The following is a 27334-nucleotide window of genomic DNA, read 5'->3' on the forward strand; positions in this document are numbered from 1 at the left end:
ATTCATATATTTAGTTAAACTTAAATAAGGGGCACATCTAGAAAGTAAATACTGTTCCCGCATATTTGTCGTGCATCTGGTGACATTTGAGTCGTGCATTTGTAGTAATTTCCCTCCATTAATTAAGAAAGTTCAGGCGTCATTTCGTGAGTAGTGGTTTAATCATATGTAAAACAAAACACGCCATGCCAATTGTGAACTAAGGTGAGCAATGAAGTGTAAAGCTGCTTGTATATGATCAAATTTTTCTTCGAATTCAATACTTTACAAGAAAACTTGTCAAAGATTGGTCAGATTGAAAAAAAGATTTGTCGAAGACTGTTCCATATTGATAAAGATTTTAAGATGTGGTTCAAGTTCATTGTAACCTATGTAGGCCCACCTACCAAATATTACAATATGCGGTAAATATGTGAATCATTTGGAGAATAATTACTATCCTTTAAAAAAAATTTGTGTTACTTAACTGCACATTACCCTAAAACAAAGAATATTACGATTGCATATTGTTTCAAAACAAAGCATTTACAGGTATTTGCCCATGATATAGGTTAGAATTTTCTTCATTCAAAAAAGTACATCTATTCGTACTTAACGAGATATATCTACCTTGCAATTTCCTCATACACATTATTTTTCTCTATTTTATTGTGGTATTCCACAGAACCCACGATGTACAGGCAAGGGTTTAATTCATATAATTGAATTAACTCAAAAACATCTTTTCTCGGCTAGGACGCCATGTTTTTTTGTGTTACTTGGCGCCATAATAATTTCGAATCTCATTGGTCAAATTCACTGTTGCCAACATATCGTTCTATAATCTCGCTAACTTATAAACAAAAAGTAGCTAAATCTCTCCAAAGTTTGTTAAAAAATCCCCAGAAATGTCGCTAAAAATTAATAATAAATATCACTAAATAAAAATAAGAGAAACATACATATGCGGATAAAAATATAAATTCCTCGTCGTCACCTTCTTCTGCGGAGTCTGGTTATATTGTTGACGGCTATGATGTTGATGTGGAAGGTGTGGTAATAGCTGATTGTGAATACACTGCACTTGATCCAGTCATTGACACTACACTTTCTGGCAAATTGTAAGTGTGGAAATTTTCACTCAAACGTTTGACCACAATTATTTTTGTGAAATCTAACACTTTTTAAATCTTATATATTAAAATATATTAAAACCAGCAAAAACTACAGTCTCATTTGCTTCACACGAACTGTTGGCACAAAATTCCAAAACTCAACTGCCTCGGGTCGGTTCGGAGTGGAAAATCTTCACGTTGCGGGGAAAAACCAAGAATTAGCTGGAGCTCCGACTTGTCACATGTCAATCAAAATTGCCACCGTTTATCGGTGTTGGAGCAATAGCATTGAGAGAGAGACCTAACCCGTGAGCATCTTTCACCCCTGATCACTGAGATATGAGATCAGGGCTTTCACGTATGAATCATTAGACGACTCAGTCATGCACCCGTATCTCTTCTAAAACTAAGTGCACGACTTCAGTTGAATGTTTTAACTTAAAAGAAAGGAAAAAGTGAAAGAATATAAAAATCACCAGAAAAGTCGCTAATTGTATTTTACAAAATTTGTCGCCGAGACTGATTCAAAATTCCCTAGATTTAGTGGCGTATCGCTAAATATGGCAACACTGTGGTCAATTCAGTCAAAGAAATGTCACGTCTTTGAACGATTAGAGCATGTTATTTACTTTCAAGATAGTCAAAGACTTTTAAAATATTGTAATTGCTTTGACAATGAAACTTGTGAAGTATTGGCAAGTCTTGAAAAGTCTTGTTACATATTGAATCTGACGGAAACTTGATCATGTACGACTAACTTTAGAACGCGAGAAATGCTTACTGTCAGTTTAGTTAAGTATATAAACAAACTGTCATATTGGCATAATTAGAGACAAGGTCCATTCAGGGAACATTTAAAGATTATGGGTCATTTCAAGACATATGTCGCCATGCAATAGTTACTATCTGAATGTGCCTCATAATTAAAACATTATATACACTGTTGTGACATTCAGCTTATGTTGTTGTTGAGTGGGTTTCATATTTAAAGTGCATTGAGTTACTTGAACAACATCTGTACACTTTTTTTTTAAGTCTGTCGCAGTACTTTTTTTAATGTATAATATTCCTGGTGGCAGCAGTGGAAAGTGTAAACAAAAGTCATGGTTGCTTTTTTTTCCCCATATTTCTTTCAAATATATCACATGTAATATCTTATTTGCCGTCTCCATAATTTCACTTTTCAACACGTACAAGTCTGTGTCTCGTCTATATATGTTAATTACAAACAAATTTTAGATCTAAAAGTCATTATTTTGTTCTGAATATTTCACAGCGTATGGCAGGAATTCAATCGGAATTCATACTTGGATGTCATAAATTTCATTAGAAATTGATTGTATTATCATAGTTTTAAATGTTGTAATTCCTCACTAATTCTTACTTTTCTCTCATACTCAGGGAAATGTTTAGAATCAGAAATTAAATATATATAACGTACTCGTACATATAAAATATCTTTAGTATTAAGATTAATTTAGATGTTATTAAAATGTTTAACTCATTATATATACTACAAAAAATAATAATTGTTTTTGTACATATTAATGTCTGTTTGATAAAATTAAACAGTTCTTAATGCAGCAATGCTACAATGCAACAACATGTCTAACTTCGATTATGTTAGAGGAACATGCGCAAATATAAGATTCTCCTAAAATTGTATGCATATTTTAACAGCCCCATCTTAATTTTATAATTGTTATACAAGTATTGCCATTATCCAAATTATGTTAGTACATACTGCATAAATACATTTACTCTATTAGTTGGTATGATTTGAATGTATTACGAATGTGAATGATTTAGAGAACTGAATGGCAAGGTTTAATTTCTGATAAGTAATTAAATAAGTAAATATTTCTGTCATTGCAAAAGAATGTCTTAGCATTAGTGAGGAATTATATAACAAATCTCGAGTTCAAATATGTTAATAGTCTTATGATTAATTTATATAGTTGTCAACAAAAACTATGTATATGCCAGTATCTGTTTTTTGGGTACATACGTTCATTTGCAATGTTATATACACAATATGGTGATGTTACTTATTCAGAATACATGCTAAATTTCATTGGTCGTAATGCAAAGATAATGATAGCTGTTGACAGGTCTAGTAAAAAAGTATATTTAAGAGTTAGAGACAAAAAGTATTTTTGTATGTCGAAATTACTTCAGTATGTTAGCCTTTAGTAAGGGAAGAATGCTACAGACTTATGTATGTTGTGTACGCCTTTATTTTCGTGAGCTTTGCCTGTCATCTGCAGACTAAGGCCCGTAACACACTTGAAGAGTTTTCGCTAGCGAGAAGTGTGTTGCGAGAAAATTCAAAGATTGATAACATGGATTCAAATGGACGTCCACACACTGGAAGAGATTCTCGTTCGAGGCAAAAACCTCGCGCGAGTTTGTTGCTGGAATCTGTAGCTCAGCGAATTTTCTTGACACATTTATCAAAGATGTTTGACATTTATACTCTTTATGACGATTGAATGTAGAAAAAGATATCACAAGTGGCGATGAATTGTATTGTTTTTATTTGAAAATGAGGAAAGATGGCTGATAATTGCAGTCAGAAACTTATCGAACTTGTACGATGTCACTCGTAGGCTTATTTATATGATACACAGGATGAAAACTATAAAAACACGAAACTTAAAGAAAAAATCTGGAGATAAATATCAGATTATCTGAAAATAAATAGGGCTATATTTTATTTTGATGAGATTTAATAGTATTGATTAAACATTTGAAATAATGTATCTCTATGTCTTAACAGTTTACATAATTTTAATCAGAACATAGCAAAGAATCCTCCATCATATCATGAATGGCAAAAAACTGTGATCCATTCAACCTGAAGTAACGCCTAAACGTATCATCATTCAAATCGAAATCTGTGTCCAAAATTCGCCCTTATTTTCGTAAGATACAATGTGATTTTCAGATATTTCTGGCTTTAATTTTAGGGCTACTTTTTCTTTTCATTAACAAAATATGTTCATGTAACTCCATTTCCTCATCATCTGAATACTCAGATTCAACATAGTGTTCGTACGTAATTTGTAAAGTACGAGAATATGATTACAGGTTATATATTTAAGTACGACAATATATGTAAATACATAACCTATAATATTTCCCCCAACGAGTGATTACTATAATCAGAAAACTGCTTTCTGCATGAAGGCAGTGCATAGATGATCATAGCGAGGTGTGATCTGTGATAGCGAGAACTCACCAAGTGTGTGGAGGAAGGATCTTTGCCTCTTTCTCGCAACACATTTCTCGCTAGTGAAAACTCTTCAGGTGTGTTACGGACCTAATACTTGGATAACAAAGTTCACAGATATCTCATAGAAATAACAGTTTAATCCTGTTGGATTTTTTCTTCTTCTTCTTTTCGGGACAGGGATGGAAATTGTCAAGCTGATGTGGCTACATAGCTCAATATATATTTTATTCTCTCTGAGCGTAAGTTATGCTCCCAGTAAAGTAATTGTATGTCAACATAGAAGTTTCTCTACATTATATGTAATAAAATTTGTCATTTTCATACTGCTTGGTGTGCTTTAGGAATTTCTGGGTAATATTCAAGCTCTTATAAAGTCCTTTCAAATAAATAATAGCAATAATAACTCAAGTTGATTATATAATACTCTGCACTTACAGTTGATCTTTGCGATGTGTACAGTGCCATGGGAGTATGAAAATATTTCAACTTAAACGAAACTTATATTCTAGTTATAATGATGGAAGACATGTTTCCATGCTATTGGAGTTAGCAAATAGCACATTCGTCCAAATTGTGATATGTGCATACCTCTTAGAGAATTTCTATTATATTTGTTTGCTGAAGAAAATAAGTTAATGGAATTGTAGAATATTTTACATATTTGAGTAATTTAGCACATAACATTAATCATAGCACTGTAAGATTTAATATATCATTATTTTTTAAAATCTGACGCCTTTTTTGTTTGTTTACAATCCTTTTTATTTTAACAATGTTGTGTCATAAGACAGCATTCAATATTTCATAATCTACAGATATTTATCTCTAAATGTAGGCCTACTTTGGCGATTTTTGTCAACTTTTTAAATCTTCCTTGGATCGATAATTGATTGTTATCGAGATAAATCAACTGTTAAAGGTCTTCAAGTTACAGTCAGTAGATCTCTATCTGAAATATTATTACAATAATTTCTATGTATTTTTTTTGGTCCAATTGTTTTTATTCAGAATTCAAAATCAGCACGTGAAAATCGTAAAAAAAAAAAAACTGGTAAAATCTGAATCATCAGCACATGGTGAAAATATGATGAAAGTAAAAGTGAATCAGTCACTATAATGTGAGAGAAAAAGAGTTGTCTCATTAGAATATAAAAGATAAATCTGATCAGACGTCATAAGTTTCCAAATCAGATGCATCTCAGACCTCAGACATAAAATAACAACAATAATTAAATCTGAGATGTCTGGGAATATGAAATCATTTCCAAATATCGAAAACTAGAATAATGCAGGTTCGACTGTGTATGATTTTCAGTCTATTCTCATTTATTTGACACAGAATTTGACAGTTGTTCCCTCCCTATCCCTAAGGAATAAATTATATTATTTTATCTATTCAGAGGCTGATGTGGGATGTCGTTTGAAAATGAGGCAAGACAAAATACATTTATGAATTGAATATTAGCAAACTGTGCACAATATCTTAAATGTTGTTGATGCTGGTCAGAGGCATCTCAGAAATAAAAATAACAACAATAGTTAAATCTGAGACGTCTGGGAATATGAAATCATTTCGAGATATCGAAAATTAGAATAATGCAGATTCGACTGTATATGATTTTCAGTCTATTTTCATCTATTTGACACAGTTTGACAATTGTTCCTTCCCTACCCCTAAAGAATAAATTATATTATATTAAATTTTATCTATTCAAAGGCTGATGTGGGATGTCGTTTGAAAATGAGGCAAGACAAAATACATTTATGAATTGAATATTAGCAAACTGTGCACAATATCTTAAATGTTGTTGATGCTGGTCAGAGGCATCTCAGAAATAAAAATAACAACAATAGTTAAATCTGAGACGTCTGGGAATATGAAATCATTTCGAGATATCGAAAATTAGAATAATGCAGATTCGACTGTATATGATTTTCAGTCTATTTTCATCTATTTGACACAGTTTGACAATTGTTCCTTCCCTACCCCTAAAGAATAAATTATATTATATTAAATTTTATCTATTCAAAGGCTGATGTGGGATGTCGTTTGAAAATGAGGCAAGACAAAATACATTTATGAATTGAATATTAGCAAACTGTGCACAATATCTTAAGTATTGTTGATGCTGGTCAGAGGCATCTCAGAAATAAAAATAACAACAATAGTTAAATCTGAGACGTCTGGGAATATGAAATCATTTCGAGATATCGAAAATTAGAATAATGCAGATTCGACTGTATATGATTTTCAGTCTATTTTCATCTATTTGACACAGTTTGACAATTGTTCCTTCCCTACCCCTAAAGAATAAATTATATTATATTAAATTTTATCTATTCAAAGGCTGATGTGGGATGTCGTTTGAAAATGAGGCAAGACAAAATACATTTATGAATTGAATATTAGCAAACTGTGCACAATATCTTAAGTATTGTTGATGCTGGTCAGAGGCGTCTCAGAAATAAAAATAACAACAATAGTTAAATCTGAGACGTCTGGGAATATGAAATCATTTCGAGATATCGAAAATTAGAATAATGCAGATTCGACTGTATATGATTTTCAGTGTATTCTCATCTATTTGGCATAGAATTTGACAATTGTTCCCTCCCTATCCCTAAAGAATAAAGTATATTATTTTGTCTGATGTGGGGTGTCATTTGAAAATGAGGCAAGACAAAATACATTTATGAATTGAATATTAGCAAACTGTGCACAATATCTTAAGTATTGTTGATGCTGGTCTGTTACACTTCCATTAGTTATTATACTAATTACGAATCTGTATGATATTATTTCATTATGTGTACAATAGCTCTGATAATATTCTTGTTGGCTGTTTGCGAAAATCTTGAGGGGAAAATGAAATGTGACTGAAACAAGTCAGGATTGTGATGTATTGCTGAGAGATACTGTTTTGCACAGACATGTAATTGTAGTAGTAACGATCTCGTGTTTTGTTTACTTGGAAGGGTCTCGGATATGTGAACACATTTCTGAATTTTACAGCTATTCTTCCATTTCATCTCCTGTTGCACTTTCTCACTTTTAAAAATATAATTTTCGGTGGACTATTAAAACGCTGTCTAAATGTCTGTGATGATTAATAAGTGTATATAGTACAAGTTTTAGTATTGTGTGGTTTATTATTGTTGTAGTTGTAACTTCTGTCCCATAAGACAGCCAAGTACAAACTGTCTCTCCAGTCCGCCAGGCAATTAGAATTTTAAAGATAACATCAAGTGATACTTGCAGTGCATGTTGAACAGTTTTTAATTTCAGTTAACCCTTACCTTACGTTCGTCTAGAAGAATGTTTTTGTATCTTATGAAAATCTGAATTAAATTATAGGCCTAAAGTAAATATTGAAGTTCATTAAATTAATTATTAATTGGACATCACCTTTGTTTATTTAAATAAAATTAAGTTAATAATTGAAATATCACTTTCTTTTTAGCACTAAAGTTTCAGATAAGTTACATTAAGGGAGGTGATGGGTGATATTTTTACTTTCTAAATTTTTCGAGCTATGTTCTTGATTTTTTGTAAACATAATCACAGTGTGATAGATAATGATGTGGCGAAGTATTATTTCTGTGAGTCAATTAATTTCTGAGTTATTAACAAAAATATTTTGAAAAATTTGCATAATTCAAAATGAAATGTGTCACTCAATTTTTCAATAAAATGTCTGAAATTTTTTTTCACAAGACCAGTGCCATATTTAGAAAACCATTACATATTAGTTTTCCTGTATCTTTACTACAAAAAGAGGAAACAATTTTTATAACCACTGCAAACCTAAAAATAAAAATTTTCCATTGCCGCTATAAATATTTCATTTTTTATTTTTAAAAATATTCATTTAATCTAAGAGCCTTTACACTTCGAACCTGACGAAATGTGCTGAAAAAAAAGTGTGAATAAACAGCTTGTTAAATTTGCATGGAATTGAAGTTCAGGGGTGCAGTCATTTATATATTGCGTAATTTTTATGCTTTTGAGCGCTGCAGAGCATTGAAACTTTCTCAACATATAAATAAGAGATTGCTGATTCATTTTCACAGAAAACGAAAATGCGATGTTTTCATTGCAAATGACTGAAATTTCACCTGTCTCCCCCCTTAAATGACTTTTGTTGTAGAGTACTATGAACATGCGTATGTATATTTGTATGTAACACAAAATGATTGTATTGTTATAAAAATGGTTTATCTTTAGCATTGCTAAGTTTGTCTTGGGTCTTGTTGTACGAAACCATTTTGCATATATTTGTCAGTCAATCTGAGATTCTGCCATTGCACCATCAAAAATCGCAAGTTTGAGCAATAGAATAAGAATTCTTCTTATATCTTCCTTCTCCTCATCCTTTTCATCCAGCAGTCCTTTTTAAAAAGACTTTCTTTTCGTCTTTGATTTCTAGTCTACTAGTGTAATGAATGTTGTAACAGAGCATTACAAATTTATTCATGAAACCTACTTCTTCACAGAAGTTCTAGTTGGAGAAGAATCATTGATGATGTTGATCATTGCGTGAATGAATTTAGGGCCAATTGGCCACAATTTCATGAACTTCCTCGACGAAACATCAGAATTGTTAAGGTAAATTCAATATTTTCTTATTCACGTGGCAAAATAATATGCAAATTCAATATTTGCTTGTTCATGTGGCAGAATAATATGTAAATTCAATATTCTCTTGTTCACATGACAAAATAATACTAAATTCAATATTTTCTTATTCTTGTGGCAAAATAATACGTAAATTCAATATTTTCATGTTCATGCGGCAAAATAATATGTAAATTCAATATTTTCTTGCTCACATGGGAAAATAATACGTAAATTCAATATTTTCTTGCTCACATGGGAAAATAATACGTAAATTCAATATTTTCTTGTTTTTAAAAAACAGACATAATTTAAACAATTGGAATACTATGTGCGAAACTCAGACTTTCGAAAAATACCATAAATTATTAAACCAGTGAAATAGTTTGTGTTTGGTTAGGGTTGGCAAACAAACCTATGACGTTCATTATTAAATTTTTGTTTGGAAATGCAGCTTATAACTTAATCAGTGGCCATTCTCTTAAAACATACAATATATGGTACAGTGTATAAACAATGGCCTGAAATAAAAATAGTCAGTAATAAATAACAAATTGTGTTAAGAAGAAAGTTTTGCTCATGCTTCCCAATATCAGTGGTAGGTAATTATTAAAATATATATGCACTTATTTTTGTATTTTGCGATTTTGCCGATGAGTGGTTCTGCTTTTAGTTTGTCTGAAGTTAATTAATTTCTTTTATTATCCAGAGGTGTGTATCATCTACAATATGAAGACTTAACAATAACAAGAACACAAATAAATTTATATGAGAATTCAAGGGAAAAAAAATGTTATGACGAAAGTATTCAGATTAGCATCGGTTAGGTTGCGTTAGGCTAGATTTATACGTTACTCAGGACATTCATTCTGTGCATGGCAAATAAGCATAAATGGTTCTGTGCAATGATATTTAAGACCAAATAATGGCTAGTAAAATTGTCCCTAAAAATGATTGAATGCTTAAATTTAAAAGAATTACATATTTCGCACATTTCAATATCTACAAAAATAAAAGTGATGGCCACCGTATGTGTATAAAGTTCAATTAAATTACAATAGAGAAATTGCAAACATTGCAGAGTCATTTAGATTAAATGTTTGTGTTTATACCTATTGTTTCTTTTTAAATTAAAAGATACCACTTAATTTCCTAAGAGTTATCATTAATAAGCTAAAACTCTTCTGCAAAAATTACCTTTAGGAAGTTGATTAGAAATAGGCTATATTTCTCATAACTGACTGAATGTGAAATAAATATTGCATGGTGCGTGTAGCAGTATTTTCAATAAATTATAGTTGGTAATGAAAGTGAGTAAAAATGATTGTGATTTTCCCCAAATAAGGGATCATGATTGTGTATGCTATGACTATGCCGTTAGACACACCGACATTGTAGCTACAACTGGTCTATCCAGATCAGTTAGGAGCAATCATCATTGATGAGCCACAGTGTAACGATTGACTTGAGAAAAATAAGAATATATATACATTGTGGAAAAATATATTTCTCCCAAAATAGTGATCTCTTTGTGTACAGCTTTCTTTCTCTGAAATGTTGAGCATATACTGTCCATAGAGAGTGTTTAAAAATAACTTTATCCCAGATATACTGTATTCATGTAAAGAGTCTTGAGTTTTTACTTTTAGTCTATAAGATTTTTATTTCAAATTATTACTATGTGAAGAAAGCACAAAATGGTGAATTGCTCAAAATCAGACTCTTATTTTTGTATTGCACTCTAAGAAATGATTATTACCCCACATGTGCCGGAATATTTCACTGTATGGCAAATTGTATATGCAGAGGAAAGAATAATATGATATAACTGAGCAATCAGTTGACTGATTATCATGAAACAAGTTCTGGGTATATTATCTTAGTGTATATTGTCATAATAAATGCGCAAAATTCAAAATAAATTATTGTAGTATATATGTGTTTACAAAATTAACAAAACAGGTCCACAGTACAAGTTCGGATCAATTTTCATATATATGTATAATGCTTAGAGCTCACATTTGACTTGCACATATTTTTCATTATTGCTTTTAAGTACTAAGTACCATTTCTTCAAAATCTTATGTCCCAGTCAGCAGACAGGCAGCAAGTTGGCAACAGATGATTTTTGCATTTTATTATGAATGTACCTGACTTGACTAACCATTAAGCATATGGTCTGCTTCAATGCCTGTTTGGGAAACTTTCTCCTGTATACAGTGTAGTAAGTAACTGAATGCGTTTATATTATTCAGGACAGAGAAAAATAATACAGTAAATATGTGCATAATTGGCTGCAATAACAGAAAATGTATAGATTATATTAAATAAATCTGCCTGTATCATGTAATTAAGTCCCCAGCAGATGTTAGATTTCCGTTGTATTAAATCTATAAATTGTAAAATGAAATTCTATTTAATTTTAATTTCACTGTATTGTCGTCTTAAATTGATTACATAATTTGTGTTTGTCATCTTTTGTTGTAACATATTCTGTTGTAAATATTTCACATCCAGACTAGCTGAAGTGATAACAAAATGGTTGCCACGAAAGACTCAGATCATTGCTTCTGTGTATCGAGCGATTCTTGTTTACAGTTACATAATTAGGTGACACATGTGAAAGGGGAAAAATGAAATAAAACCTTGAGACAGGAAACACCTTCCATTAAACATCAAGTGGGCCTGAAAATATGAATTTTCACTGTATTTGCCCTTGTAGTCTTTGTTATATTAAAAGAATATAAGAATGTATCTGACAGTACTGTTGGAGTACTTGGGTTCATCTTACATTAAGACTGAGCCCAAGTTTAGGTGAAAGAATTGTATATTTCTTGTTTAGAATAAATAAGCACATATTTGTAATAATGTAAAGAGTGGATTTACTATTTAGACATTGTGACCTTGCCTGGTAGAGAGAACTTGGTGGACAGTTGTTGCACAAAATTGGAGACTGTTGCATTGTTTGTCTGCCCAACTGTACAGAATGATTCACACAGTTGTATTGGCACTTCAGAGCTTATTCCTCAGGTCATTTTGAGTAAAAATATTAATGTGCGATTTATTTCAAATAATTGAATACTTATTTCCCACTTTGAGAAGAAAATCACTGAAAACTAGACTATAGCTCGCCTGCGCCTACATAGGCTTACCAGGACATGTTTTAAGATGAACTCATTGGTCAGTGTATCTTGAAAAGGTCGCATATTAACATAATTTATATTCAGAATACCCCAGAAATAAACTATTAATTGTCTTTATACAGGGTGTCTACTGGTAACGAAAGTAATAAAAAAGTAACTAATTTAAGCAATTGGTAACGAAAGTAACCAATTTAAGAAATTGATAACGAAAGTAATGAATGGGGGACATGTTTTAAGATGAACTCATTGGTCAGTGTATCTTGAAAAGGTCGCATATTAACATAATTTATATTCAGAATACTCCAGAAATAAACTATTAATTGTCTTTATACAGGATGTCTACTGGTAACGAAAGTAATAAAAAAGTAACTAATTTAAGCAATTGGTAACGAAAGTAATGAATGGGGGACATGTTTTAAGATGAACTCATTGGTCAGTGTATCTTGAAAAGGTCGCCTATTAACATAATTTATATTCAGAATACCCCAGAAATAAACTATTAATTGTCTTTATACAGGATGTCTATTGGTAACGAAAGTAATAAAAAAGTAACTAATTTAAGTAATTGGTAACGAAAGTAACCAATTTAAGAAATTGATAACGAAAGTAACGAATGGGGGTCTGTACTTCCATATCTTACAATGTTAAATTCCGCATTTTTGGATGCACTTTTCTCAGAAGGTATAAAAGATACAAATGTAGAAAAAATAGGGCATTTTATGTAACATTCCGTTATGTAGGTATATAACTGTCTAAATAAATTTAAAATTCCACTGAGCGGTTGGCAAAAAAAAAAAAAAAAATTCATTGATAACATTTTTTGCATTAAGAATTACTACAAATAATTTTTTTTATTTTTGTAGAAGATGGAAATAATCGTAACTTTTTTAATTAATAGAAGAATTTAATTCAGTCAATACTTAACTGTGAGAAATACATTAAAATTTATGTTATACCAAAAAGTAACATTACATCAGGGGCGTATTTTGCGGGCTACCGGGGCTACCGGCGGTAGCCCAAGGAAATTACAAAAGAAAAAGTTTATAATATAACATAATGTAATAATTTTGTATTATTAGTTTTACCATAGTAATTAAAATGAAAGTAATTGTTAGATATATTTTGTGCAATAATAGGGTCAGCGGTAGCCCAAACCCTTTAACCAGTACACGCCACTGCATTACATATATTTTAACGACAAACGTTTTCGCCAATTATATTGGCATCTTCAGGTCGAATAAAACATGTTAACAAAATGAACAAAATGAACTTGTTTTATTCGACCTGAAGATGCCAATATAATTGGCGAAAACGTTTGTCGTTAAAATATATGTAATGTTACTTTTTGGTATAACATAAATTTTAATGTATTTCTCGCTGTTAAGTATTGACTGAATTAAATTCTTCTATTAATTGATATTGTACTTAACGGACCAATATGCCATTGAAATTAATTCTTTTAGCATACAGTGTAAAATGCCATCAGATTGATATTTTATATTAATTTCAGCCTTCTGGGTACAACACTTTCTGAGAAAAATGTACAAATGTCACACAAAATAAGGAAGTGCAGAAAAAAGGTGTCAAAGTTTCCATATCTCACAGTGGGTTTTTACTTCGTTATTTAATGATGCTGTATCAACTATGAATTTATTTAGCATTGATGAGATTGGTGATAGTGAGATGATATTTGGTGAGATGAGGCAGAGGATTCGCCATAGATTACCTGACATTTGCCTTACGGTTAGGGAAAACTTCGGGAAAAACCCAATCAGGTAATCAGCCCAAGCGGGAATCGAACCCGTGCTTGAGCGCAACTCCGGATCAGTAGGCAAGCGCCTTAGCCGACAGAGCTACGCCAGTGGCTTCTCACAGTGTTAAATTCCTCACTTTTGGGTACACTTTTCTCATAAGTTTAAAAAATACAAATGTAGAAAAAATTAGGGCATATGTAACATATCTTTATGTATACAACTGGTTAAATAAATTTAAAATTCCACTGAGCAGTTGGCAAAAAAATATTTCATTGATAACATTTTTTTTCATTAAGAATTACTACAAATTATTTTTTTATTTTTGCTGAAGATAGAACTAAAAGCGGCAATTAGAAGAAGTCATATTATCATTTTACACATATTAAACTACCGAAAAACGATAAAAACCAAAATTTCATTTTTTTTTTTTTTTTTGTCAAAATTCGGTGTACAGACTCCCCTTCAAAGTCTCGAATGATGGTGGGTAACGAAATTACCCATTTTGTTCTGCTTCTTGACCAAGATGGTGCCGAAACAGCTGCAGTTTCAAAAGCAAATTATTGGAAGAAAAGGCTGAGGAGTTAAAGTCCATTCAAATGAAGATAAGAGAACTTAAGAAATGAATCTGATGACAGATTGTAAGATGACTGAAATGTGATTAATGTTTTTTCATCGTGCTTGTGAGTAATTATTAAGTTGTATCTAAAAAGTAACTAATTTTTTGTTTTAAATTTTCGGTAGACACCCTGTTTACATCTTTGTGAATCGTTCTGCCTACTCTACTTGTAAACATGTTAATGATATAGTTTATGTCAGTAATACTTGGCCCTCGTTGTACTAAACATTTCAAACTGTGGTCAGAACAAATCAGCATGTTGAAGAACTGATTGCCAATAAACTCAGTAGAATATTAATATGATGTAAAAGCTTACATAATGAATTAAACTATGCCTCGTTATACCTCACTAAGTAATTTCTTTTGAACGAGAAATGTCTTTACTGTACATTCCAAAGGATTATTTTAAACTTTTCAAAACTGTTCATAGTTACGAGGATTGAAGTGGCATTCACTTCAGATTTCTTTTGTAACCAAATTATATTTTTGAAGAAGAGTCAAAAACAGTTTTTATAGAAGTGAACTCTTGAGATGGTTGCAGTTTGGATGCACTGTGTGTTGAAATATTGTACATAATTATTGATTGTGATGTGATTCCCCTCTCTCCCCCTTTTAATGTTTACTGTTCAAGTTTGGAGAAGAGTTTATTGTATGGTTGTCATTATATTCATATATATATTATTTTTCTCTGGGGTAAGGAAGGCTGTGAGAGATGGATGGATGGATGTGTGAGATTGTTCGGAGCTTCATCTTTAGGCCTATTCTTTCACTGTAAAGATAAATGGTAGTTGAAATAATGCAGTCATTTTGAAATGTTAATGTATACAGTTGAGTTAATGTAATTAAAAACTTACCATGTCCATATTTATTAACTTTTTTATTATTCCCAGCCCCTTAAAAATAATGAAAGTAGGGGGTGGCCAGTATTTGAAATATTTACTTACTTACTTACTGACTTTTAAGGAACCTGGAGGTTCACTGCCGCCCTCACACAAGCCCGCCATTGGTCCCTTTCCTGAGCAAGATTAATCCATTCTCTACCATCATATCCCACCTCCCTCAAATCCATTTTAATATTATCTTCCCATCTACGTCTCGGCCTCCCTAAAGGTTTTTTTCCCTCTGGCCTCCCAACTAACACTCTATATGCATTTCTGGATTCGCCCATACGTGCTACGTGCCATGCCCATCTCAAACGTCTGGATTTAATGTTCCTAATTATGTCAGGCGAAGAATACAATGCGTGCAGTTCTGTGTTGTGTAACTTTCTCCATTCTCCTGTAACTTCATCCCTCTTAGCTCCAAATATTTCCTAAGTACCTTATTCTCAAACACCCTTAACCTATGTTCCTCTCTCAAAGTGAGAGTCCAAGTTTCACAACCATAAAGAACAATCGGTAATATAACTGTTTTATAAATTCTAACTTTCAGATTTTTTGATAGCAGACTGGATGATAAAAGGTTCTCAACCGAATAATAACAGGCATTTCCCATATTTATTCTGTGTTTAATTTCCTCCCGAGTATCATTTATATTTGTTACTGTTGCTCCAAGATATTTGAACTTCTCCACCTCTTCAAAAGATAAATTTCCAATTTTTATATTTCCATTTCGTACAATATTCTGGTCACGAGACATAATCATATACTTTGTATTTTCGGGATTTACTTCCAAACCTATCTCTGTACTTGCTTCCAGTAAACTTTCCGTGTTTTCCCTAATCGTTTGTGGATTTTCTCCTAACATATTCACGTCATCCGCATAGACAAGCAGCTGATGTAACCGGTTCAATTCCAAACCCTCTCTGTTATCCTGGACTTTCCTAATGGCATACTCTAGAGCAAAGTTAAAAAGTAAAGGTGATAGTGCATCTCCTTGCTTTAGCCCGCAGTGAATTGGAAATGCATCTGACAAAAACTGACCTATATGAACTCTGCTGTACGTTTCACTGAGACACATTTTAAATAATCGAACTAGTTTCTCGGGAATACCAAATTCAATAAGAATATCGCATAAAACTTCTCTGTTAACCGAGTCATATGCCTTTTAGTATTTGAAATACACGTATTTTGTAATTTGAAAGGATTTTCGAAAGTACAGGGTCCGGCAGAATGATCTCCCCGGTTTGAATTGGCCACTGCACAGATTTCTTGATAGTTGCATTTGAGTTCTGTATTGTGTATCTTTGAGCAGCAAAAACCATGCCATTTCAGTTACCATGGCATGGACAGATAGACATCATGCATTTTGTTGTTGAAGCATATTTAAAAGATTGTGATTCTGTGATTGCAATGAAGTGGCAATTTCATACTTATTTTAGAGTAGGTCGACACAGAAGAATTCCTGATAAGAAAATCATACTGTTATGGGTGACAAATTTCAAACAAAAGATTAAACTTTCAAACAGAAGTCGTCCAGCAGATGTCTCAACTTTTGGGCTCCTAAGAATATCGCAGCAGTGAGCTCCATAACATTCAGCCATTAAACATGTTCTGGCCTTGGGAATATCTGATCGAGTGTCAGACGAATCTTAAACCTAGACCTCAAGTTCCATCCCTGCAAAGTTATGGTGCTTCAGGAACTTCGGCTATTTGACTGGCTTAACCATCAAGTTGCTTGCAAGACCGTATTGGAAAATGTTCCAGGCGATGCTGTTGTGCTCAGTAGTGACTAAACTCATTTTCATTTGTTGGGCTGCGTCAACAAACAAAATCTTTGTATTGAGCCACAGAAAATCCTCAAGAAATGCAGGAACGACTCTCCACAGTGAGCGTGTTACTCTTTGGTGTCCTGTTACACAATTTGGAATAATACAGCCATGCTTTTTTGAGGAAGAAGGACGCACAGTCACTGTTTGAGAAGTGTGTAGTTCCTGACGGCAAGCATTTGGACGATATTATCTTTAAAATAAAGTGATGAAAATGGTAAGAATTTTTCTGTAAGATGTTGTTTAGTCAACTGTCTTAAGACAGGTCTGAACCTCACAAGTGATGCCAACAAGCCACCACTTATGAGACAACTAAGCCAGGAGATAATGGGGTAGGGTGACCAGTTCCTTTTCCCCCTCCATTACATAGGTTACATCGATCACTATTTACATATTTCACTAATCAGATGTAAATGTGACATTCATTGTTTTTCCCCTGTACCCTTCAATTGTTTTTCCTCTGACACATATCGTCAAAGTGAAATAAATGTACACTGACGTTCAAAAATATCTGATCTGACTAATCAATAGTGATCGATAATATGTTGGTGTAAGTGTGGATTCTTTAGTTATTATTTCTATGAATAGATGGCGAAAATAATAGTCGCTGTTGCCAATCATAGATCAATTTACCTGCATTATAGAATTCAATTCTTCATCCCACTCTATTGATTATAAAAGAACACTGCGTTTAGCTGGGAACTGCTGATATTGTCAATTATGAGAATAATGTATGCTTGATCTACATAATTATTTTCCCTGACGCTTTTTTAACGGCCCCAATAATGGTGCCATATCTTTGGTTCTGACTTATTCCGTGGTTGGAAAGTTCGCTTACACGGTCATAGAATCATAGATCGGATATCTTTGAACGTCAGTATATTATTACAGAGGAAATCATGAATGCGCGCACAGCAGGGACGATTGTTTTAAGCGCGTAGGACAGTATCCCTGTAAGTATCGTGATTCATGATTTGGTGCCATCTATCGATTCAGCTATACATCAGCCAATTCTGTCCCCTGGGACTTCTGCAGCTCCCTCAGATCGATTTCATCTGTAATGCAAGTCACCGTACTACATCCTGCTGTATCCTCGATAAAAAAAGATGATAAAGAAAGTTGAAATTAATGAAGGCGAAATGAGTCCGAAGTTCAATGAAGAAAGTTACCCGAAATTCCGTTTTAATTGGTTGAGAGGGGAAACTTCGGTTTGAACCCTGGCCTGCTCATTTCGCAGTCAGACATGCTAACCGTTACTCCACAGTGGTGGATTTCCCAGGACTATAGTGCGGCCGGAAAGATAAGATCAATGGAGAAAGTCCAAGACCCCATTGGGAATCGAACCCGCGAGCTTTCGGTTTTGCAACATTACTTCTTAACTGCGCACTCCTCAAGAGGATGTAACTTAGTCAATTTTAAAAATATGAATTATATTTTATGAGCTTTTAACATCACAATTGTATTAAGAATCAGTTGCTTGATGTAGGCCTACGCCTCTGAATCAGAATCACCCTGAGTATTGGTATTTACGAAGAACATTCCTTAAATTCAGACATGAGTATTTTCGCTAAGCTAATATTTTAATTATAGGTCTTGCTGACAGTACAGGCCTATTACTTTCCTAGGTTAAGTTAATTTAGGTTGTTTTGGGTTAGATTGCCGATTGTGGTATCCGTACTGAGGGAAAACTCCGATCTCGGGTTCGAATCCCGCGTAAGGCATTGTCCAATGTTAGCGTGATGTCCTGTGTTGTGTTAGACGGAGTTTAACGTTACAGGAGTCCCTCGTTGTCTCTTCAGTGTCAATGTTCAGCGATTCCCTGAAGAGAAGGGGGACAAGATTAAAAAAAGTAATTACCCGTAACTAGATTAGTTCAGATTAGGACTTCATTCAGTATGCTGCAATGAACTAACCAATAATCTATTAAAGTTGTCATGACGTTAAACATAGCCTACAGTCATTAGTATAATAATAATAATAATAATAATAATAATAATAATAATAATAATAATAATTAGCTAGTTACGAACTTTTTCTTTGTTTTATTAACACGAAAATCCATTCCTTCATTTAAGAATACGGTATTCATTTTAAAGATATGTCTTTTCTTCGTTCATTAAGTCCACTGAATACTTTCTTCATAATATTTTTTTTGTTTTCTTGTTATACTGGAAAAAGTTAATTTTAAGATGTTCGCGAAAATACAATTGATAGCGAAAAAGTGATGGGGAATTTGAGTAAATCCCTTTGATTGCGTGTAACATCTATACAGGAATTAAGATAAATACAATTTGCTGTGAGATTTGTGTGTCTAATGAACGGAATGAAATGAGTAAGCTATGAAAAACAGTCAATCCTTCCATAATAATAATAATAATAATAATAATAATAATAATAATAATAATAATAATAATAATAATAATAATAATTTATTTGAGTTAACCATGGCAGGCATTTTGATCAAGAAGGTCATTAATTCATGTAAGTGGCGCTATGTAAAGATTCATCTTTAGCGACGAGAAAAGCTTATAAAGACTATTCGTTTTGATTTTCTATAGTTGTGTTGCCGAGATCTCCGAAAAGTGTAACGATCAATTTACTTCAAAATAGAAGCGAAAAACAAAACCCTGGCAACGCCGGGTGCTTTAAGGTAGTCATTAACCTTGCTTCTTTCTTTATCTAATATAACATATGTCCTAACTGAGAGACGATAATATTTCTTTTCTAATTTGATGGATATACGCACCCTGTACGCTTTTTCGTAACAGGTTTATTTGTGTTCATATTGATTATTTATACATTTCTGAGTACTGCATAACACTAGTTAGTCCTCAATTGGGGACAAGGGAGTCATTGTTTAAGTAGATTTTCTAATTGAAATTCGATATAAAATTTTCAAGTACAGTAAACATAATTTCATTTCGATTTTATAATAGCCAGCTTAAAATACAAAGTACAACGTAAAATTCATCATATATATATATATATATATATATATATATATATATATATATATATAATATATTGTAATACCTATGTGTATCTGAACTGAGGAAGAAGATTAATCAAAATGTGTTCATGAACATTTCTTTTAAAAAGTGTACATTGGCGTTGATTAGAAATACAGTAAATTTATAATTATATCGCTTTTCAAGGACTTCAGTAGACATGGTGGGTCAAACGTAATCAATAAAAAAAATAAATATCCGAAATGTGATTATGTTCCTTTGTTTTTATGTATTATTTCATAATTAATACAAATATAGTTATGCAATCCTAGCATTAAAAACGCTTGTTATGACGCTATAAATCGTGCACAATTAGCCTACTTCTGGCACTGGTGCCAGAAAAGTTTACCTAGCAACTAGAATTCCATGACGTCATCACCGCCTTCACAATACAATTTTATATAACGTACCTGTAAGAGAAAGCTTCAAAACAACAACAAAATAACATTGTCTTAGAAACGGTTACTTAGCAACCATGAAATTACGTCATATCCGGTACTCATGTCTCCAGTACGTCAAAAGTCAACGTTTCATTTTGTATTTTTTTTTTTACATATTTTAATGCTAGAATAGCATAAAACTTTGTATGTAACACACGTATAATTTTCATTATAAACAATCGTGAGAATTATCAAGATTATACACTAGTTACAGGCATATAAATAATTAGTAATTACTATTGTAATGAGACATTAATAACAACAGAAAATGAAACGTTAGTTTAAACCTTTGATTCAACAAATTACCATAGCATGAACGAAATAAATACCGTTCACTAAAATATAACATTTTTAAATAGGTCATAGAAAGCCTAGACAAACTAGACGAATTTTGTTGTTATCTTAAAAAAATAGGGTTTATACGTTCCGTATTTCTTTTGTTTATTTACCAAAGTCCCCGTGAAATCATACACATTTACTGGAATGTAAACGGGGACTCGTACGGAAACAAAAGAAAATATACCTTCGTTTCTTATATAATCATCTCAAGTCTGATTAGTGAAATACCTGTATGATTACTACAGAGTACCCCCCAAAAATGTATACGCTGTTTGTTCATCAATAACTATGGAACAAATTGAGATAAAATTCTCGTTTTTTTTGGGAGAGGGGGGGGGGGAATTGTAGCTTAATGTAGGTGTTCGAAGTAGCCACCATAAGCATTCATTGGCAGAAAATGAAGCAACAATGTACAGAAATTTTAGGATATAATTATAAATATGTATTGATAGGCCCAAATTTTTATTCTTTGTTTTTTTTTTTATTGTAACTTATCGACCAGAACGGGAGTAACGTGTGGTCAACACTATGATCTCTCCATCCGTTTCGTTATAATAGTGAATAAATATTATTACATTTTATGCACATTATTCCCTAAATACTGAATATCAAGGATATCCATTAAATAGTTTAGAAGAAATCGTTGTACACAGACTAATGAACAATAACATACTAAGGAAAACCACGACGCAGAAAACGTGATTTATTTATTTTGCATAATAAACCACATCTCCATATTTCTGACGAGAAATAAAAATAATTATGAAAATACGCTTAAAGATGTATTAGGTCCCTAAATGAAAACAAGGCCTACCGGTATTTGATTTTTTACAATAGGCTAATAATATTATGATTTCATATGCGTACACATAAATGATTAAGAGATTACTATTCTTACAACAGTCTACTCTAAAGCTCTTAAAAATTCAATTAATTGTCTTTCGATATTAGCTCCATTAATAATGAACGTACACAAATCTGACTTCAGTCCCGTATTTGGTGTGTAGCAAAATTCCTAGAACCGTGTAGCGAGATTCAATATTTATTTACTGAAATAAAAGAACAGTCTAATACTTGCTTAAACGTTAACGAATTATTCATTTTACTCGTAACTTTTAGAAAATAATCTCAATATCCAGGGCGCAACAATGGGAAATAATGACCACTGCCTTCTTGACTTTCAATATCATTTGGATGAATGGAAATCCCATGTGTATTTTTAATGACCTTCTGTACATACTTCAAGGAACATACGTAATCAGATACTAAGGAAATCTTTGTTTTGTACAATTACATTGACGTAAATTTCTGGAAAGTAACTGTTTTAACTACTTCGTAAATGCATAATGAGAAAGTAAATGAGATTTATGTCGCACTATTTGTTTTGTGGAATGCCACTTTTACGTCAGAAGTTTTATTGAAAAGATCTTATCTCGATCTTTATTGTTTGAGATTATGTAAACTAATTTGTATATGATTTTAAAATAGTTTATGTTTAAAGTGTAGGGAGCAGCACATTTCTAGACTTACAAATATTTCCCTCATAGATGGCAGTGGTAGCGAGAGGTGAAAGCTGTGTCACGTCAATCGTGGAGAAGAAAGCTTGCCTGTTAGGAAATGGGATGTTGAGAGTGTCATTGAGCCTCATACTTGCGTTACGTACATTAGCAGCACAATAACTAATATTTTCAAAGATTGTTTTTATGTTAAGGACTATAGTTACTCGTTAACCATTTTCGTAACACGGATGGACAATGGTGGCCTGTATTTGTATGCAAATGTGTGTGAAACATGCGGTTCAAGACAGGTGATTTTATTCTGATCTGTTAAACGTCATGGCGAAGTGTAATGAGAGGTGTGTGAAATCAGGTGCTGAATAAAAATGTTGGAATGTGTGGTACTATTTTAGTTATACCTCCAAATATCAGCAACTGGAGGTTTCGGAGGTTGAGACCATGTGGCTTGAAGAATGAACTTAGATGCAGATAGCCTGGTAAGTACCTAATGTTTTTCTGAGATTGTTATGGTTTCTTTTTTGTTGTAGTTTTGACTCTGTTGGATGCTACGTAACAATCGCATATATTAGACGAAAATATTGAAGCGCAAAACCTATGGCTACGGTTTATAGATGTTTATTATCGGTTGAATATTTATTTAAAGGTTGCCCATGTACGCTTTGTGATTCTTCACATCTTGACATTTACGTCCATATTGACTTCCTTTCGGAGTCCGTAAGCCAACTTAAATGACAGATGTATGACAAGAATGCATTGTTTGCTAGTACGTGTTGTTATGCCTACCGCTCGGTTGTCAAGTCGGGATTGAGGTTACGAACCACAAAATAGCGGTACTGTTTCTCCTTGATCACGTGACGGTTTCGCGTTCCAGTCCTATTTTAATTACTACAAACTATTTCCTGTGAATTAGAATATGTGTTAGATATTTAAAGAAACTGCATGCCTTGCATTGTTATTGCTGATTGCTGACCATTTTGGATTTTTAACTAGTGGCGTATATTTTAAAGGCAAAAGGTGAAATTATTTTTATTGGAAGCGAATTACGTATGCAAAGGAAATGTGCATGTAGAGAGCGGTGAAGGATTTCGTATAAGAACATATACATACGTATATTTTTTCTTCTTTTGCGGTAGCGGTACGGATTATTTAGAGAGAATTGATGTGGGTTTACGGAACTATAACTGTAAAAGACTGAGAACATAATTTAATGATAGACTATACACCGACTCTGTGGGACCGAGAAAGCCATTTGTTATCCTTTCTGGAGCATTAACATATTGTTGTCGTAGGCTGCAATAACATATTCATTATAAGTTACAATTAAACATTAAAAACAGAAATTTAGGTCTATCAATATTTATAATTATATCTTAGAGTTTCTGTACATTGTTGCTTTATTTTCTGCCATTGATTATTAATGGAGCTAATATCTGAAGACAATGGATGAAATTTTCAAGAGCTTTAGAAGTAGATTGTTGTAAGAATAGCGATCTCTTAATCACTTATGTGTACATATTTGAAATCATAATTTTATTAGCCTATTGTATAGAATCAAATACCGGTAGGCCTTTTTTCATTTAGGAGCCTAATACCTCTTTAGGCGTATTTTCATAATTAGTTTTATTTCTCGTAAGAAATATGAACGTGTGGTTTGTTATACAAGAAAAAATGAATAAATTAAAGAAATAAAAATATCACGTTTTCTGCGTCGTGGTTTTTGTTATTCTGTGTACAACGATTTCTATGAACGTGTGGTTTGTTATGCAAGAAAAAAATGAATAAATTAAAGAAATAAAAATATCACGTTTTCTGCGTCGTGGTTTTTGTTGTTCTGTGTACAACAATTTCTTCTAAATTATTGAATGGATATCCTTAATATTCAGTATTTAGGGAATAATGCGAATAAAATATAAGTTAATAATATTTATTCACTATCATAACGAAATGGATGAAATCATCATGCTGACCATACGTTACTCCCGTTCTGGTTGGATGATCGTTCACCTCTAATGAGGCATGTGGACGTGAAGGCAGCAGTCGGTCTTGTCCTTTTATGGGCTGTCACGACACGATTAATTACAATTACCGGTACCGGGACTTAACAAAATGAACGGGTTTTCTAAACAGTTTACGTATAAAAGCAGGCCTTTTCTGAATACCGTGAAAGGAAGTTACACCACAGTCTAGTATATACAGTCACGAAGCTCAATACGTAGTAAATATGCAAACATTAGATAGTTGCTCACCACTAGGATCGCTAATATCGGCTCATTACTGGCAATGCAAAATAGTACCAGCACAGTCTATTGTTTTTAGCACCCTGAAAACTCAAGCTTCGTGACTGTAGCCTGTATAGTAGACTGTGGTTACACTTTATCGCACATGTGCAGTAATAGTAATATACGTTACAAGAGCGGTATGTTGACGTTTTCATGGTCGAGGAAAAGATTGAAAAAGCGAAACGTAGTTGAGCTTTTTTAATTTCCGAGAACATGAAAACAAACATAACGCTCGTGTATCGTACATTATTTTGTGCGAAGATCGTTTATTATATACCTGAAAGACGTATTTCTAATTAGTTGCAATGAAATCTCCATGTTGGTTTCTGTTTAATGACTGCAACTTCGGAAAACTTAATATCTTTCTTCAACATTGTTGCTATAAAATGTTTTCTGTGTTTACTATACTCCAGCAGGCCGTGATATACGTCTGTCTTCCCCCCCCCCTCCCCAGTCTATAAATGCGAACTTAAAACAAACGGTAGGGTTATGTAATGATTTATTTTTCATTTTAATATTTTAACAATAGCTTATTATTTATATAACATATTGCAGTAATAACATCGGTATCTGGAATCTTGTTGATTTTTTCACGGCTTCCTTAATGTTACTTGTATCAGGAATGCAATAAGTTTCGTGGAGTAGTAGACTTTACTTAATTTTTGCAAATATTTAAAAACAATAATTAACATTGCTATTTAGGTGAAATTGCAGTGGTAAGTTTCCAATTTATAATTATTACTATGTTAAACGTCTCTAAAAATAATATTTTAAAAGCCTAAAGCAGTAAAATGAATGTCGCGCTTAAGCGGTAAGAAGAGGGAAATTGTTATGTGTGTTACGTTGGGAATACTGAATGCGGTATTTCACACTTACCGCGTATTGGTTCTGTGCGGAAAACAAGCAAATACGCACGATCTCGCACAAAATAGCTTTATCGCATTCTTCATGGCCTACTCTTTTTTATAACATTAATAGTAATACTATTCTGTTTCTATGGTGACAAGTTTTTTTGTTACGGCAATCAAATTATTTGTGCAACTTATGTGGCGTGGACTTCTTACATTTTGATTTGCGATATTCATCTAGCCTATGACTCGTGCTCAGAATCTTTCCTATCGTACAAAAAAAAAAAATCAATTTTATACACAAGTCCCATAAATAACTATTAGTGAAACATTATGCGTCTTTATTTGAATTAAAATGAAATACATAATGGTGATTTAGTTCAAATCGGACGATTTTCTTCGTATTTTTTTTGTAACTTAGAACAAATCCACATTTGAAGAAACATTAGGCCTAAGTAATATGCCTACAAATTGAACAAAAATGAATTAAGGTAAATTAGCCTAATTATTATAACCTATTTACAAAATTATTTCAACTCTTCGTTTCAGTTCTAGGATCTTACCACCTTCCGGGCACATAAGACTAGGCTACGAGCGGCTAGGTACGAGAAAAAAATACTGTATTAAAGGAATAGTGGTCACTAGTTATAAACGCCCTTGCCATATGTGTGTGAATTTCTTTAGAAACAATTTTATTACCGGTAAATTTACAACTGTATGGCAGTTATTGTTACTGCTTAGTTGAAAAGGGAGAAATCATTATAAACTGTTAATATCTTTCAACATTTGTGCCACTTTTGAACATGAATTTCCAGTATAAAGTCTTTACTATATTAGTCTTGTCTAGAGCCACGATGCCCGCTCTTCTAACTCCGCCGACTTCAGACGCAACGCAGTGCACTTCTTCATGGACCTGATGAAAGGATCTTTTTCTAAGGGTCTGTGCTATTAGTTTTCGGATGTTACGAAAGCGTGAATTTCTCAGGAGTTCTCCATGTTGGCAGGATCCTAGGACGTGTGCTAAGGTTTCAATCTCGTTGCAGTATCTGCAACTGAAACCGTCCAAGGATCTCCCATGAAGACTTCTCACTGGTGCCACGTTAGCATTAATCTTAATTGCGTCCCGCCATTCAGAGAAAGACAGATCCTCTTTAGAAAAAATCCATTTATTACCAGGAGTATATTCTTCAAATAAAATAACACCTCTTCCTTTATGTGGAAGCGCACACCTTTTATCGTACTCGTGTTTCTTAAGATTTTGTAGTTTCGTAGTTTATGGATATGAATGTTGTTCATATCCAGATCTTCAGGTGGAATTTTTAACTTCCTTAAACAGACTTTCTTTTCTGCTACGATGTTCGTAGTACACAGTGACTTATATAGAACTAACACATTTCTTTCTTTATTTATTTAAAATCGAATGATGCTAGCCACAATTTGTTATACCCCAAATATAGAGTATCTTTGGGAGATTACTAACCTCTATAGCAAATGTTGAAAATTCTTTATTTATTCGGCTGGAAATTTACTTAATGACCAATTTTCTTTAGGATCCCCATCAGTTTATTCCAATCCACTCTGTCAAAAGCTTTTTCTAAGTCCACATATACTATGTAGGCCTTATTACTTACTGGCTTTTAAGGAACCCGGAGGTTCATTGCCGCCATCACTTAAGCCCGCCATAGGTCCCTGTCCTGAGCAAGATTAATCCATATATATTATTTACCGAAGTGCATATG

General features: G+C 32.8%; 2 protein-coding genes across 5 annotated transcripts in view; both read left to right on the forward strand.

Moving 5' to 3' along the window:
- Window positions 1-15321, forward strand: part of usp (ultraspiracle) — a 223447-nt gene extending 208126 nt beyond the window's left edge. For all 3 annotated transcript variants that reach the window (XM_069842483.1, XM_069842482.1, XM_069842484.1), the window contains one exon: window positions 1-15321. This exon is cut by the window's left edge and continues 645 nt beyond it. The gene's annotated coding sequence lies outside the window, so the exon portion shown is untranslated.
- A 7463-nt stretch (window positions 15322-22784) lies between these two features.
- Rgl (Ral guanine nucleotide dissociation stimulator-like) overlaps window positions 22785-27334 on the forward strand; it is a 184141-nt gene continuing 179591 nt past the window's right edge. For both annotated transcript variants that reach the window (XM_069842490.1, XM_069842491.1), the window contains exon 1: window positions 22785-22944. In XM_069842490.1, coding sequence (XP_069698591.1) covers window positions 22921-22944 — 24 coding nt within the window. In that variant the 5' untranslated portion in view covers window positions 22785-22920. The remainder of the gene's footprint in view (window positions 22945-27334) is intronic.

Source organism: Periplaneta americana, chromosome 12, assembly GCF_040183065.1.
Source record: "Periplaneta americana isolate PAMFEO1 chromosome 12, P.americana_PAMFEO1_priV1, whole genome shotgun sequence".
NCBI lineage: Eukaryota > Metazoa > Arthropoda > Insecta > Blattodea > Blattidae > Periplaneta > Periplaneta americana.